General features: G+C 36.5%; 1 protein-coding gene across 7 annotated transcripts in view; it reads right to left on the reverse strand.

Moving 5' to 3' along the window:
• UVRAG (UV radiation resistance associated) overlaps positions 1 to 17,906 on the reverse strand; it is a 326,555-nt gene that overhangs the window by 128,768 nt on the left and 179,881 nt on the right. For all 7 annotated transcript variants that reach the window (XM_044929343.2, XM_025266389.3, XM_044929342.2 and 4 more), the window contains 4 exons: positions 16,408 to 16,492; positions 14,541 to 14,628; positions 13,589 to 13,649; positions 4,157 to 4,322 (listed from right to left, as the gene is read on the reverse strand). In XM_044929343.2, coding sequence (XP_044785278.2) covers positions 4,157 to 4,322; positions 13,589 to 13,649; positions 14,541 to 14,628; positions 16,408 to 16,492 — 400 coding nt within the window. The remainder of the gene's footprint in view (positions 1 to 4,156; positions 4,323 to 13,588; positions 13,650 to 14,540; positions 14,629 to 16,407; positions 16,493 to 17,906) is intronic.

Genomic DNA, 17,906 nt, shown 5'->3' on the forward strand with positions numbered 1-17,906 from the left:
TTTCCTACATAACTATTATTTTAAGGCAGATCATCATGAGCAAATTTGATAAAAATCTGGAGAGATACTTAATTTTATTAATATGGAGCCAAGAGAAAGTTGGGAGGGGTGGGCATTCTCCACAAAACTAAAAGGTTATCTTCGTGAAAGACATATCTATATCTGGTTATGGTATTCTCTCCTCTTAAAACCACCTAGGGGATCCCTTCATCCCTTATAAGTAGTATTTTTCATCATTACATGAACAAATGGAATGGTATCAGCAAAAATGGTAGAGTAAGTAGATCAAAGGACTTGTCCCTCCAGAGAAACACTGAACAAAAGAAAATCAAGCAAAAACTGTCCATCAAAGGTTCACAACTGGCTGAACAATCAATCAAGAAAAAGCAAACTCAAAATCAGAAGGAACACTTTGCAGTATTTTTAATTATCCTGTCCCTCACCTCCTCTCCAGCTCAGCAGTGGTCCTACAGACAGCAGACTGCCAGGGTAAGGCCCTGACTCCTGGTTCTTAAGGGAGCAGAGCAGATCTTATTTTTTTGACCAGCACAGTAAAAAATTTGTGTTGGTTTGTCCTAACTTGTCTGGGAGCAACCTGAAGGATGAATGCAAGGCACCTGCCTTTGTTTTGCCTAGTCAGAACTCACTCAGAGAGTAAAAACAGGACAATGTTCAAGAAGTAAGGCAAACAAACAAACCTAACTACTTCCCTAGGCAAAAGATTAAGGCTGAGACATACAACAGACTGTCTAGTCTGGGAGGAACAGCTGGGGAGAACTTCTTTCAGAAATTAGTATATTCAGAAGTATACCCACACACTGTGGAATCAGAAGTTATGGTGGGAACGTAAGTGGGTGCAGCCACTGGGCAAAACAGTATGGAGATTCTTCAGAAAACTGAAACAGAATTGCTGTATGATTCAGCAATCCCACTCCTGAACATATATCCAGAGAAAAACATGGCTTGAAAAGATATATGCACTGCAATGCTCATCACATCATTGCTCACCATAGCCAAGATATAGATGCAACCTAAATATCCACTGACAGATGAATGGATAAATAAAATATAGTACATATATACAATGGACTATTACTCAGCCATAAAAAAGAATAAAATAATGCCATTTGCAGCCACATGGATGGACATGAAGATTACTAAGTGATGTTAGTCAGACAAAGACAAGTATCTTATGATATAGCTAATATGAAGAATCTTAAAGAATGAACTGTGGTGTTGGAGAAGACTCTTGAGAGTCCCTTGGACTGCAAGGAAGTCCAACCAGTCCATCCTAAAGGAGATCAGTCCTGGGTGTTCATTGGAAGGGCTGATGCTAAAACTGAAACTCCAGTATTTTGGCCACCTCATGGGAAGAGTTGACTCATTGGAAAGACCCTGATGCTGGGAGGGATTGGGGGCAGGAGGAGAAGGGGACGTCAGAGGATGAGATGGCTGGATGGCATCACTGACTCGATGGACGTGAGTCTGAGTGAACTCTGGGAGTTGGTGATGGACAAGGAGTCCTGGCGTGCTGTGATTCATGGGGTCGCAAAGAGTCAGACAAATGAACTTATTTACAAAACAGAAACAGACTCACAGAGCAGACTTATGGTTACCAGGGGTGAAGGGTCAGGGGAGGGACAGATTAGGAGTTTGAGAATGACATGTATACACTGCTATTTTTAAAACAGATAACCAACAAGGACCTACTGTATTCTGTAGGTATATCTGTTCAGTATTCTGTAATAACCTAAATAGAAAAAGAATAAATACATGTATATGTTTAACTGAATCACTTTGCTGTGCACATGAAATACACTATTGTTAATCAACACTCCAATACAAAATAAAAATTAAATAATTAAATAAAAAATTTTAAAAATACAAAGGACGTTGTATACATGCTCAGAACAGAATGCATGTTCAGAAAAGACCTGAGAAGACCCTAGGCTTTCACCTCTGGCTAACCCACTTACTGTAAGAAGTGAAGGCTAAAGCCTTCTGGTTGAAATGAAATGACACTACACAGTTCCTGAGACTGAACAAAGAAACGAAGGTCTCCAGGGAAGATAACTACACAGGTAAACTAAAATGACAGCAGTATGGGCACACGATGCATCAGTGACACAAGATGTCATCAGTGACAGTCAGAACTTAAAGGTGGGGAGACAGGCATAGAGGAGCGGAATTTGTACATACTAATGAAGCTAAGTGGCTATTATTTCAAAGTAGACTGTTATAGAATGTTAACTGTAATCCCAGAGTCACCAATAAGAAAATATCTTAAATACACTGAAAAAGAAATGAGATGGGAATCAAAGTGGTACACTACAAAAAATCAATTAAGGGGAAAAAAGGCAGTAATGGAGGAAAATGAGGCACAAAATAAGGTCTGAGAAATATGGGGGAGAGGGGGAATGGCAGAAGGAAGTCCTTTTATACCACAAATTATGTTAAATAGAAGTAAATGAAACTCTCCAATCAAAAGGCAAAGATCTGCAGAAAGGAGTTAAAATAAAATGATCCACTATATACTGCCTACAAGACTCATTTTAGATCCAAAGACACAAATAGGTTCAAAGTGAAAAGATGGGAAAGATATTCCCAAATACAGTAACCAAAAGAGAGCTGAGAGGTCATGCTAATATCAGGCAAAATAGTTTTTAGGTCAAACTTGTTTCAAGAGGCAAAAAAGTTCATTATATAATGATAAAAGGGTAAGTTCATCAAGAAATAGTATCTCAAAACATATGCACCAAATGACAGAGCCCCCAAATAAAAGAAGCAAACACTGACAGAACTGAAGGAGAAATAGTCCTACAATAATATAGTTGGAGAGTTTAACACTCCATTTTCAATAATGGACAGCATATCTAGACAGAACATCAATAAGGACATCTAAGACTTGACAACACTATAAATGAACTAAACCTAACATATATGTAGAACATTACATCTAACAATAGAAGATATTTTCTTCTCAAATGCATGTGCAACATTCTCTAGGACAGACCATATATTAGGCAACAAGACAAGTCTTAATAAATTTAAACATACTGAACTCATACAAACTATCTATTTCTCCATTACAATGGAATTAGAGTTCAATAACAGAAGGAAAACTAGAAAATTCACAAATGTGAAAACTAAACCCTTTTAAAGCAACCAATGGGTTAATTGAAGAAATCACATGGGGAATTAGATAATACTTTGAGATGAATGAAAATAAAAATGTAACATGCCACAATTTATTGTGGAAGTAGAAGTTTAAAGATATAATCATTGACACTAAAAAAGAAAGCTCTCATATCAGTAACCTAACTTTACATCTAAGTAACAGAAAATGAAACCCAAAGCTAGCAGAATGAAGGAAATAATAAAGATTAGAGTGGAGATAAAAAAGAATACAAAAATATATAAAATCAACAAAATAAAAAGTGAGTTCTTTGAAAAGATCCATCAATTCTTCTTATTCTAGGTAAGTTTTTTACATCAATAAGAAAATAAAAAAGACACAAACAGCTAAAATCATAAATGAAAATAGACATCATTAAAGAGCTTACAGAAATGAAAAGGATTATATAATAATACTATGAACTACTATCACCAACAAATTACATAACCTAGATGAAATGGTATTGTTCTTGGAAACACACAAACTACCTAAACTGAGTCAAGAATATATAAAAAATATGAACAGACCTATAATTGAATCACTAATCAAAAACCTCCCAACAAAGAAAAGTACAAAATCACATGGCTCCACTGGTAAATTCTAATAAACATTTAAAAGAAAAATTAACAGCAAACCTCAAACTCTTCCAAGAAAGAAGAAGAGAGGGAATACTTCATAATGCTTTCTGTAAGGCCACTATTGCATGCATGTCGCTCAGCTGTGTCCAACACTTTGCAACCTGTGGCCTATAGCCCCCAGGCTCCTCTGTCTATGGGATTTTACAGGCAGGGTCAGACATGACTGAAGTGACTTAGCAGCAGCAGCAGTAGCAATTCTGCCTACATTTTATTTAAAAGAAATGGAGCACTACACAAAGGATATACAAAAATTACCACAATCTAGGTCACCTTTTATATTTTTAATACACTTGATGCTTCATACTGGCCCAATGTTAAAAGTATATTGTAAAAGGATACTTACTCTCTCTCCTTTTCAGTCAGCTTGTCATTAATATTATCTTTGATTGTTGATCTAGACCCCTTATGAATTACAGGATATCTGAGGGGCACTTGTAGGAAAAAGGAGATCATGGATACCAAATGTGCAGTATAACCAAGGGCAACAGCAATGCTCCCATCATCTTTTGCTATTAATTCAAAAACAGAGAAACAGAAAACAGTTATTTACTCCATAAATGAAGCCACGAGATCATAACGAATCAATTTCAAGAGAGATTTTATAAGAAATAATTGATAAAATATTATTCATCTATATAAATTATGGTTTTACACACATCTAAAGATATTAATACGATTTGAAATTTCATCTACTATATTTAAAACTATTTCCCAATAATTAATGTGGTGAGATTAACATTTGATATATAATCTTTAGAGTTCTTCGTACAGTCAAGTCTTCATTACTTTCTTTCCCAGCATTTTTAATGCCAAAAATAATACCTGAGTCTATTATACAATGTAAAAATTAGTTTCAGAGATTTAAACATTGCATACTATATAAACATCATACATTTTATTCATTAACAACTTTACCAAGCAAAATAGTCGTACTGTAATACTATTGTACAACATTATTATTAATTCCAAGGCGAAGTGAAATAGCATAGCACATCCTTACAGGGTACATTCTCAATATTCAAAAAGAGAGCATTGTTTAAATAAGTCAGTGATGTTTGAGATAGGATAGAGAAAAAAAGTGTTTTAAATCGTAAAAGGTAAAAAAACCACACTGTTCATATATTAATACGTCCTGTTGATGCAATTTCGGTGGAAGTAAGCGTTGGAAAAAGAATACATGTATCCTACAGTACATATCTTGTAAGAAGTCACAGATTTTTTAACTCAACATCTAGATTTCTGCTACTGCCTTTGAAGTAATAATCATTCAAGTATTCAGAACTGAGAATAATACAATAAGAAGTTTTAAGCTTGCACCAAGGGAGAAAAAAAAGTAACTGCTTGGTATATGATATTCTTAAAATACTTTAAAAAGTTCTCTCTTTGTCTCTCTCTCTCTCTCACACACACACACAGATTTAACACATATCTGGAATACTTCTGGCTACAGAAAGGCTAAATTGATTGAGATGACCTTGGCTTGAGTATTTCCCGATTTCTAAGAGTAACTTTAACTTCAATTGTTAGTAATATTTCCCACATTCTTCTTTTATATTTATTTTTTCTTTTATATTTAAACCTGGTTATCTAAGCACTATCTTCTTACTGTATAGGAAAGCCACTATTGCCATATACCACTCAGTACATTCTCCACATTTGACTACCAAAACAGATTCTTTGATCATACTGTAAAAATAGGTAACTTTTATTGTACACTTTTTTTTCTTCCTGCCAGGAATTGACCATGGTGCTCTATTTCTGGCAGTCACTCATTCATCAAAAATTAATAAACTGGGCATGTTTTATATGCTATTTCATTCAATTTACAGATGAATAAATAAGGTTCAAGAAGTTAAGGAACCGGTTCAAACTAATACAGCGAGTATAGCAGTTGACCTGACACCAAGGCCTTTGTCTTTAAGCACTCTACCATACTGTTGCAGAACGTTACTGTGGAATACATAACAATTTTTCTAACTTGGGAGTCTAGAAGCATATGACACATGTTTATTATTTTAGTTTCTTCACTCTTTTCTAATAAGAGCAAAAAACACATGAAAAGTCTGTGAATCTTTGGTGACATGTTCTCTCAAATCAAATTGATGAAAAAAAAAATCAAACAGCATTCCTTTCAACTGACTATTGGGCATGCCTTAACTGACTAGAACTATTTTTAGAGACCATGTGCTCCTGGTTCAGTCCCACTCAAGTATCTTGAGTACTACAATACTTTACTGCTGTTGAAATATGCATATCAGACTACCACAGAGACTAAAATTATATTATACTGTAAATTCATCACACTATAATTTAATCATCATATAATATCTATTTCTATTTCTAAGGCTGGGAGAAGCCTTAGAAATCATTGAATCTGATGCTACTAATTTAGAAATGAGAAAAATAAGATTCAAGCGGTATAAGTGAGTTAGTTAAAGCCATATAAGTAAAAACTATGAATGCGGGAGTAAGAGAATTGTATCTACACCCCAGCCCATTCAAGTATCTATCCCTGGAATCACAGCTGGGACAATGAGTTCCGTGAAAGAGGCTGCTGAATCCCACCTCCTGTTTTCTTTAAGAATAGGGCTTATTAAATTGAAAATATTCCTATTAGTATAAGGACTTGGTCTTTAAGAATCCTCTTTTGAAGGGAGAGGAAAAGAGGAAGAAAAAGAAAACCTTCAGTAAGTAATGAAGAATAAAAAACTACATTAAGTTTGGACTTTTCTTTGTGTACTTTGGGATTCCCAGGAGGTGCAGTGGTAAAGAATCCGTCTGGTAAGCAGGAGAGGCAGGTTCGATCCCTGCGTTGGGATCAATTCCCTAGAATGGAAAATGGCAACCTGCTTCAGTATTCTTGCCTGGAAAATTCCATGGAAAGAGGAGCCTGGTGGGTGAGAGTCCATGGGGTTGCAGAGTCGAACACGACTGAGTGACTGAGCACCCACACACATGTGTGCTTTATACTAAGCTTTTACTTTTCTATGTGACCTACAGAAAAGGATTTGAAAACTTCCAAAAATCAGAGGGCCTCAGCCTGCCAAACGGGTCAACGCAAACTATGAATGTTTAAAAAACCTATCCAATATTAAACACTCAAGCATCTCCATTTTTCCATATTACTAAAAGGGTAATACTAAAGCATTACATTTGTCTATTTCAAGGACTACATCTACATATCTAGTAAAAGAACAGAAATTGGTCTTCTAACATTACCTCCTTTCAATAATTTTGCTTAAATTAAACATAAAAGGGCATCTCTAAGAGAATCCTGTATACATACAGCAAAAACTAAAGAGAAATAGCAAAAACTGAAAACTGGGTAATACTGGAAATCAGCTTTGATTCTGGTTATTCACACTCACCATTATTTCTACCACAAGACTCCCCCCACTCACCCATTAAAAACCCTAGGTTGCTTCCCATTCCAGGCCATAGTGCTTAGTCACAGCCTCACAGTTAAACACCATGGTGTTGGATTTCCAATATTGAAGCTTTATATTAAAAAGCATTTTAAAAGGACCACGGGTGAGGCATTACAGGGCCCACGGGTACTCCAATACCCTCGAAAGGAAAACCACCTCCTGGTAGGGAAGTCACTTTCATCACCCCAAGACCACTGACTCTCCAGTGGGAAAACGTGAGCTCATGTGGTTAATTATGACTATTGCTGGCCACGAAACCTCAAATGTCACATTCTGTTGCCAATCACTTTAGCTAAAAAAACTGAAAGGTTTAAGGTTTCCAGCATTCCAAGATCTAAAAGACTTTTTACCTGCCAAAGCCAAAACCTGGCTCTCAGGGGTGTGCTTTTCCAGGAACCATTAATGACGTCCCTAACACCTGATGCAGAGCAGAGGCTTGTGTTCCTTATGCTGCTCTGTGGGTTAAAGAGGTCACAGATGACAGGCTTGTTGGAGAAAAGAAGCTAGAGGGGGAATGGGAGGGTTCAGGGAAGAACAGGAATAAGCTGTTAAGACTCAGGTAAAGGAAAAAAGCCCCGATTAAAATAATGTTTTAAGGGGCTTACAAACAAAACAAAATTCTGCAGTTTCCTCACAATAAATATCTCCTATTTGTTTTTTTAAATGTAGGTAGCTACATTTACTTGGGGCTGTAGTAATTTTTGTGATAATAAATCTCTTATATAATTTTTCTTTTTTTTTAAGCTGAAAAGACTTAGACATGCATTTATGTTGGTTAATTAAGATAATAATGCAGATCTGATTCACATTACATTCCAGATCTTCTTCAGTTTACAATGGGTTTACATCCTGATAAATTCATTGCAAGTTGAAGATCTTGTAGGCTGAAAATTTTAAATGTTTTAAAATGGATTTAAAATATCTAACCTAGTCTTGGCTAGTCTATTTTAAGCATGCTCAGAACAATAACATTAGCCTCTTTTATGTAATTTTTATGATAATAGATTCCACAAACTCACAATGGCCATGACAACATTATAAATTAATTTAAATGTCTCTTTGACTTACATGTTGGACAAACTATTAATATTCAAATGCATCCAAGTACAATAAGTGATCTAAAAGCTCTTACCATCCTGCCTTCCCAATCACTGAGGCAGTTGATTTGGTAAGGAACCAAGCACCCACTGATCCAGACAGGACAAAATATTTAAGACTCTAATCATTGCCACAGCATCTATGGAATCATTCCACGTTCTCAATGAGACAGTGTTTGACATATGGACTCTCCTTTCCAAGAAATCATGCCTGCATAAAGGGATACAGACACAGAAGGAAATCTGGGTCTCATTACCACAAAAGGCTCTCGTGTTATAGATTACTTAAAAACACACACAAACAGTTTTTTCTTTTTTTAGATGAGAAATGTCCCAGTCAATGGAACTCAAGTGAACACCCTTCACAGGACAACTTTCCCCACTTGTGTCCAGGTCTCTCTGCCATATTCTAACAGAAACTTACCCAGTTAGAAAGAAGAACACAACAAATGTTGGGCCACTATGCAGGAGTTTCCCAAACAGTATCAAGCCATGCAATGTAAAGTCTATCCCAGCAAAGTTTCATGAATATAACAGAATACCAGTTTAGATTTCCATCACTAGAGTCTTACTAAGCATGTAGCTGCTACAGAACACTAAAAACTTGTTAGATGTCTGGAAGAGGTTATTATTCAAAACAAGGAGGAAAACTGCATCATGACAGGAGTAATACGGGCCTTAAAATCAGGCCAACCAGGGATGACTTTAGTTCTGCCACTGGCTAGTATGAGTCTTCGGAAAAATTAACTAATCTCGCTGAGCCCCAATTTTCTTGTCTTTAGAAAAAAACAACAAAAAAAAAGAGCTGAGTATAATTCTTTCCCTCACAGAAGGAACCGATTCTCACAGCAGTGGGAATTAAGTAAACAAGACAGCATCATGTATGATGTTCCATGTTACATATTTCTACTCACTGAATCTAAAATTTCCCATCCTTCTTTCAACAAGGTAATACTATTTTATCTTTAAAAATACCTCAGGTATCATCTTCTCTGTAAGACTTTCCTGATTCCCTCCTGGTAGATCTGATTCTACTTTAAGTCCCACATACCTGGTATAAACTTCGAAGTGCCTGACACAGAGTACAAATTCAAGAGATATTTATTGATTGGCTTGATTACAAGTTAACCTCAAGTGGACTGAAGTTTCACTGAGGTAGGATCAATGCCTTGGTCGCCTTTGCATACCCCCAGCACCTGGCACCATAAATGACACACACAAGGCACTCGGTAAATTCTAAAGTACATGGAAGTACCTTGCAGAATGCAAACATAAGATTTTAAAGTCCAATACTACCATATGTGCTTCTTAAAACGAATTCCTACAAGTTATGGTAAATAAATAGGGCCTTAGAGGAGAATTAAACATTTACTTCATTTTTTTAGCAGTAAAAACTGCACTAAAACTAAAAGATAAACTAATTTTTTTAGGGGAAGAAGGAATGTATTCAGCTTGGATGAATAGGGAACAAAAGCTGGGAAAAATCAGGAAATAAATCAACTCCAGAAAACAGAAATAGAATCAAGAAACATCCCAGAATGAATTGAGGTGATACTCTAATACCGGTAGTATCCCTGCTTCTCTTGTTGCTGCTGCTGCTAAGTCACTTCAGTTGTGTCCGACTCTGTGCGACCCCATAGAGGGCAGCCCACCAGGCTCCGCCATTCCTGGGATTCTCCAGGCAAGAACACTGGAGTGGGTTGCTATTTCCTTCTCCAATAGATTAAAGTGAAAAGTGAAAGTGAAGTTACTCAGTCATGTCCGACTCTTAGCGACCCCATGGACTGCAGCCCACCAGGCTCCTCCGTTCATGGGATTTCCCAGGCAAGAGTACCAGAGTGGTGTGCCATTGCCTTCTCCGGCTTCTCCTGTTGCCACCTCTCAAATCATTCTATATGTAGCAGCCAGAGTGACTTTTAAAAGACATCAATTCATATCATCCTCCTTCTTGAAGCTCTTCAGGGTTTCCCACTCCACTGAGAATAAAATAGGAACTCCTTTCAGTGGCCTCAAGACCCTGGCTGACTCTCCTACATCTACTGATGGAATTCTTCTCTTTTCTCACCCTGCCCCAGCCACACAGGTTTGCTCTGGTCTGTCCTTCCTTCCTCTCTCTGGCAACTAATTCCAATTACATTTATCGACTGCCTTATATAGGAAAAGCTCTTTCAAATGCTATCTCATTCAATCATCACAATGAACTGAAGATGTAAATATTACCTCATTTTACAGGTGAAGAAATTCAGTTCAGTTCAGTTCAGTCGCTCAGTCGTGTCTGACTCTTTGCGACCCCATGAACTGCAGCACGCCAGGCCTCCCTGTCCATCACCAACTCCCTGAGCCTACCCAAACTCATATCCATTGAGTTTGTGATGCCATCCAACCATCTCATCCTCTGTCATCCCCTTCTCCTCCTGTCCTCAATCTTTCCCAGCATCAGGGTCTTTTCAAATGAGTCAGCTCTTCGCATTAGGTGGCCAAAGTATTGGAGTTTCAGCTTCAACATCAGTCCTTCCAAGGAACACCCAGGACTGATCTCCTTTAGGATGGACTGGTTGGATCTCCTTGCAGTCCAAGGGACTCTCAAGAGTCTTCTCCAACACCACAATTCAAAAGCATCAATTCTTCCGTGCTCAGCTTTCTTTATAGTCCAATTCTCACATCCATACATGACTTAAGCTGTGAGAAATTACATGATTTTCCCAGAATACATGTATCTTCTCCCATGCCCCTTACCCTGAATTTTTTCAGATCTATCAAGCTGATTCCTCAGAATCCTCAATCATGACACCCCCCTCTTCTAGGAATTCTCCCCCAGCTGTAGTGGGTGAAGTGAAAGTCAATCAGTCGTGTATAACTCTTTGCAACCCTATAGACTATATAGTCCATGGAATTCTCCAGGCCAGAATACTGGAGTGGGTAGGCATTCCCTTCTCCAGGGGATCTTCCCAACCCAGGGATTGAACCCAGGTCACCCGCATGGCAGGCGGATTCTTTACCAGCTGAGCCACCAGGGAAGCCTGGTTCCTTTCAGCCTTCAGATTTTCTGTTAAACATTTCTCCTCAGAGAGGTCTTCTCTGATTACTTTATCTACAGTAGGTTTCCCTATTCTCTAAGATAGCATACTCTTTTATTAAATACTTGTTAAATACTTCTTTTCTTATTTATTGCCTTTATTTTTTACCTCCTTTAAGAGCTTGTACGCTCTATGAAAGAAGAGAATATATTTGCTTTTTCCATCATCATATCCTCAAAGCAGCACATGCCTGGCATTTAGGTGCTCAGTTGATATTTTTTTCAAAGAAAGAATATTCTGTATTCCTACAACCTGGCCCAGGGCTCAAGGTACTTATTAGGTTTATTAAATAAATGAATGAAAGAAAGAATGGGGAAAAAGATGTATCAAGAACTTCAAGACACCATGACCTAAAATTAACACCAAAGCACATGTGTATGACTTACAGAGATGAGTGGGAACACTGTACAATGGAAAACAGACAAATCCCAGCAAGATCATTACCTAGTTTTGTGGTCTTGAGCAAGTCACTAAATAGCTCATTCACACATTATACCACCTTTCTTACTGGGTTATTTTGTTTTTGGGAGGATTAAAGATAAGGCAAAATGTCTTGCTCTTAAATAAAATCTTAACAATCAGGTAAAGTACATAGTACATGAACTAATGTGTTCATACTATCAATTAGAAGATCAACTAAAAGCTTAGATGATGAATTGGTCCAAAATATGTGGTTTCTAGAAAGGGAAACAGGACTCAAATACAGGTCTTCCCATTCCTGTTTTAATCATTAAAAAAAAAAAAAATTTTTTTTTTTAAATTGCAGTACAGTTGAATGGTAGCTCAGTCGGTAAAGAATCTGCTGCAGTGCAGGAGACTTGGGCTGGATCCCTGGGTCGGAAAGATACCCTGCAGAAGGAAATGGCAAACGATTCCAGTATTCCTGCCTGAAAAACCCCATATACAGAGAAGCCTGGTGGGCTACAGTCCCTGGGGTTGCAAAAGTCGGCCACAATTTAGCAACTAAACCACCTCAATAGTTGAATTTACAACACTGTATTAATTTCTGCTGTACAGCAAAGTGACTCAGTTATATATACATAACTACACACACACACACACACACACATTCTTTTTTGTATTATTTTCCATTATCATTTATCAAAGGATATTGAATATGGTTCTCTTTCCTATACAGTGGGATCTTCTTGTTTCTATATGTATCAGTTTGCATCTATTAATCCCAAACTCCCGCTCCTACCTTCTACCATCTCTTTCCCTCGTGGCAACCACTAGCCTATTCTCTACGTCCCTGATTCTAGTTTTGTTTCTTAGCTAGGTTCATTTATAACACTTTTTACATTATGTCCCAACTACTTGTTGTAAAGGACAAAAAAGTAATACACTAAAGCAGTCTTAAATGTTAAAGGATCACAAATAACAGATTCTTTACAGGGAAATGGAAGAAAGTCCCAATAAGCACTAGTAATGCTCTATTCTGGAATAACTTATTCCCAAATAGATTAATGTGCTAGCTTTGGGTATAATCTATAGAACTTTTTAGTAGTCCTCAAAGCATTGTTTACTTTAGGGGAAAAGAACCCACTCTGCTAACAATAAAAGTCATCTTTCTACCCCAATGTCAAATAAGTTCTTTTCTCTGGCATACTGGTAAAGAGATTAGGAAAAATATTTTAAAATATAGCTAATACTGTGAATGCTATTTGTAACATCTTTAATGTAAATTTCTTTTAATTAAAGAGGACAGAGATGACAGTATAACAAGTTTAACCTATGAGAGTGGGAATGTCACAAAATTTAATTTCAAATACATTTTATGTCAGCAGAAATATAACTTTATAAACAGAGCAGACTAAGGTTTACAGCTTTGCTCCCAACACAATTTTTTCATGAAAAATCAAACCAAAAGGACAGGAATATTATTAGTATTCTTGAGAAGCCTACTGTCTGATTTTCTTAAACCCCATTCAAAAACTATTTTAACTTTCAAATAGAAAGCTCAACAATATTCCCCCCATGATTAGACCAAATATCCTCTTAAGTCTTCCATTGGAGAAACTGACGCTATATACTTACAATTGGGAAGGGACAGAAGGTTCCAAAACTTTTCTGAAAGAAGGGACAGGCAACCAACATTTCAAGGTATCTCTTTTTCCTTGCAACACACCCATATTTTATACCAAATCTTTAGAAGTAAAAAGAAATAAAATACCTTGGAAGTCTTCAGAGTTGGGCAACTTGACACCACATACAAAGTAATCTTTATGCTCATTCTGCGAATATAACCAAAGAATGAAATTAATTTTATGTATAAACAATGAAGCTCTAAATCTAAAAAATTCAGGTGTTAATTCAAAGGCAATACTGTCATAGATATAAAATATTACCCTAATTGTTGAAGCTGAATACATAATGATTTATTATACTATTATCTGTATCTTGATATACACTCTAAATTTTCTATATAATACATTTAAAAACATATCCAACAAAAAGTCATATAAAATTTTAACCATAAAGCTAACTATTCTTTGACCAATTCAAAGTTATAAATGAGAATATTTAAGTAGAATTAACAAGAGTCTGTGAGTAATCTAAAATCCTATTAGCTTTCCTCTCAGAAAATTAGTCTTTTAAGTCCCTTTTCATTAGAAAGAAAACAAAACCACCAAATTTAGCAGATTTAATTCTCTAAAAAAGAATCCTAATAATTTACATTTGTACTTACTCTAAGAAACCAAATACAGAAACTTAACATCTTGACAGCTACCACAGGGATATCTTAAGTAATACTAATAAAGATAAATTAATTAGTAGTTATATATTTAAAACAATGTGTATGTATCTGCATGCATGTCTCAGATAAGGTAGAAGTTGACAATGTGGTTGAGAGGAAAAGTCCTAAAGAAACCAGAAATAATTTGGCATTCTTTCAGGTGAAGATAAGTTCACTCCACCACTAAATTGACAGAAAAAAATAAATAAACTAGTGAAACCTAATGCCAACTAATTCTAAATCTACTTTTTAAATAAATATTAGCTTCTGAATGAATAATAACAGAGCATATGATTAAGACTAGAGCAATGGTGTTTTCTTTGAGAGTAAATTTCAAATAGAAATCTCTTAAAAAAATTTTTTTTCCCCCAGAAAATCTGAAACTTACCAAATCAATAGGGTAAATGTAGGAAAGCTCAGACAGTAACTGCCTGCAACGAATTGTCAACTGAGCATTAGTCTTCAGAAAGAGTTCTCTAATGAGGAAAGAAAAAAGCACATTTGTTAAAAAACAAAAAACAAACAGGTTTGCTCGCTTTGTAACGGTTATTTCCAACTAACTGACACAGAGAAAAATTAAATGATCTGTACTGGGCCACAGAAATTCAGAAGCAGAAGCAAGAATAACAGCTAACATGAGTCCTGACCTATCTCTATATACCATCAATCACCCTAACTATATAAGGAGGCCTATTGTATATATCCAGCACCATGAAAAGAGATGTAAAACGTACAAATAATCATTGACTGGACACCTACTACTATATGCCAGGAGCTTTACAAATAGCTTTAATTATCATATCAATGACAACTTATTTGGTTGATATTACTATATCTATTTTACAAACAAGAAAACAAAATTTAGAGAGGCTCAGTAAACTGACCAAAATCTCATTTAAACTGAGGCCAATTTGCAGGAAACACCCCTATGGTGTTTCCTCAAAACAGCATTCTACTTTCATTTACAACTACAGATGTTATAACTACCTCAAAAAATAACCTGCTGTCATATTACAAAAGTAAAAGAATAAAAAGGACAAAGCCAAAAGGTGTGGCATGAGATGATGCCGCTTTTCCCTTACACTATTTAAGAAACATGACTAACAGCTAAATTACCCATAGAGCATATTACCTGCTCAACTGTGTCAACAATTAAAAAGGAGGTAATTTAGGAAATGCAGCAGGTTAGAGTGGAACATAAAGCAGTACAATGCAAAGAGAGCTGAAGACTTAAAGGCATCTAGTTCTGCTTTCCTAGTGAACCAGACAAAAAGTAACCTCCACAGCTTTGCCTCCCTATCTGCAAATTGAGAGGATTAGATTAGATGATCTCCAAGGTTCTTTCCAGGTTTCTTAATTGCTAAAGTTTCTTAAACAAAAATGCACAATGGGATGACTTTCCAGTAAAAGTGAGTAGAGATGAGAAGAAGATCAGAGGTGGCAACAAGTTAAGCATGTGCTGCAAAAAATAAAGGGAAAAACTATTAGCATTTGTTAAATGACTGTCATGGAGCAACTGAAATCAGCTACAGTTCTATCTCTAGTGCATGTGTAGTCAGTGGTGTCTGACTGCTTGTGACCCCACGGACTGTAGCCCATCAGGCTCCTCTGTCCATGGAATTCTCCAGGCAAGAATACTGGAGTGGGTTGCCATTTCGTCCTCCAGGGGATCTTTCTGACCCAGGGATCGAACCCGCACCTCCTGCATTGCAGGCAGATTCTTTACCCCTGAGCCATTGGGGACCATTTTATATTTGACAGTGAAGGAAAATAATCACAACTTATTCTTAAGAAGAGAAAAAAATAATGGTAAAATAGTATTTTAGGAGAAGTCTGCTAGCAACATGGAGAATGAACTGGACAGCTGGAGAGACTTATGTTAGAGAATCTGAGAACTGCTGAGGTAAGGCAAGTGAGCTAACAGGAGTAAAACTGAAGAAATTACTAAAGAAAAACTGTAAGCTGCACTAAATGTCGAAGACTGGAAGAGGAGGAGATTCAAACGTGAAGTCAGGGTACCGACGCCCTGCAATCTAGAAAAACAGCGTTCAGGCTTCTGATTCCGACTACGTACTAGGCGCCTTCATAACTGCCTCTAGCACAGTGTGTGACACAATAGGGGCTGAATAAACGAAAGTGGCACTGAGCATAGTAACTGGCACTAACACTGGCAGCTTAAAAAACACTCCGTTTCTAAATCCTCTCCTCAAAGTAAACTCAACACTCCTAACAACCATTCTCAGTGTTCCGCTTACCTTTTCGCAGTGCACTCCTTTCTCAACTCATTTAGGGATTCCTTTTGGAGTTGAAGCTTGAGGTGCTCAGCTGAAAATGTACTTCCTAGAGAGAGATGAAAGGAGACAATTCCAGATGTAACACTGCAGACAGGACTGCCCAGTCACAACCAAACAGGCAGAGCCCAGTCCCCCGACTGTGAGAGGAAAATAAAAAGAGTAAAAGGTAAAATGAGGACAGAAGACTTTTGGGCAGATTAACCAGAGTAAAATTCCGATTGCTTCCATTTTTACACAGTCTCTAGCAGGAGTCAAATAGTTAAGAGTTCAAGATTCCCTACCTACAGATTTCGGGGTTGCTGATCAAGAAACCCCAATGAGATGTTCAAAATTCAGACAACTTCACTAAAAAAATTAAAAACTGGCTATGAACTTTGGGTGTTAAGGATGATTTACTAAAAGTTAATCAACTGTAACAAATGTACCCCTCTAGTAGGGGAAGCTATGCACAGGTAGGGTTTGGGAGTATATGGGGAATCTGTACCTTCTGATCAATTTTGCTATGCACCTAAAACTGCTCTAAAAAATAAAGCTTATTTTTTCAAGTGGTTAATTTGTTTTCAACCACAAATAATACAGAACATTGCTGAAAGTATAAAAAGTAATAGAGCAGGAAAAATTACCTGCATATCGACTACTATAGTATAGTAGTTCGTAAATTAAGTTTTTTTATGATGATCATCTTATTCATATATATAAATAGCTTTAGTTACAATCATAGTGTGCAGGAAATATATATTCTGATTTTTCCAAATTATGTCTCAAGCATTTTTACATGTTGACAGATAGTCTGAGTTACAATGTTTAATGGCTTGTAAAATATAACTCAATAGAAGTGAATTAAAAGAACAGTCTACATTTTAACTGATAGTCCAATACCTCAATTCCATTACAGGACATTTAATTTCCTCTAAGTATTTGCATGGCAATGATTAATATTTGTGTATATATGCCTAGTCTTTAGTGTTTATACTAACTTTGGGACCTCCATTTTCATTTATGTGATCATAAAATCCTTTTACATCTTCTTACTCTAAAAAATGATCCTGTCTCAGGCTCTTGATAACCAGGCCTGAAAATTCCAAAGGTCCTAAAGCACAGAAAAACAGTCTTAGATCCTTACATACTAAGTTCTAGATCTTAAAAAGGAGTTTAGTTCCAAGAACCGTGATTAACAGGAAATGGTAGCCGAAACTCTTCTGTACATCTCCTCTAGTGAGGAGCCAGAAGTAGATTAACTGATCAAAATATAGTTTGGACTTGAGCCCTAAAACCACCAACCTAAGTAATTTTATCAACATATGTCTAAGCACCCTGTTCTTCTCTCTCAACTGTATGTTAATGACCAGTAAGTTATTAATTAACTCTGCTCCCCAGACAGAACTTAATCAAGAAATATTGCTTATCTTCTTTAGCCCCAATGTAATTCCTCCCCGGATTTCGCTCTCAACAATTCCAGA

Source organism: Bubalus bubalis, chromosome 16 (genome assembly GCF_019923935.1).
Source record: "Bubalus bubalis isolate 160015118507 breed Murrah chromosome 16, NDDB_SH_1, whole genome shotgun sequence".
In the NCBI taxonomy this organism is placed as follows: domain Eukaryota; kingdom Metazoa; phylum Chordata; class Mammalia; order Artiodactyla; family Bovidae; genus Bubalus; species Bubalus bubalis.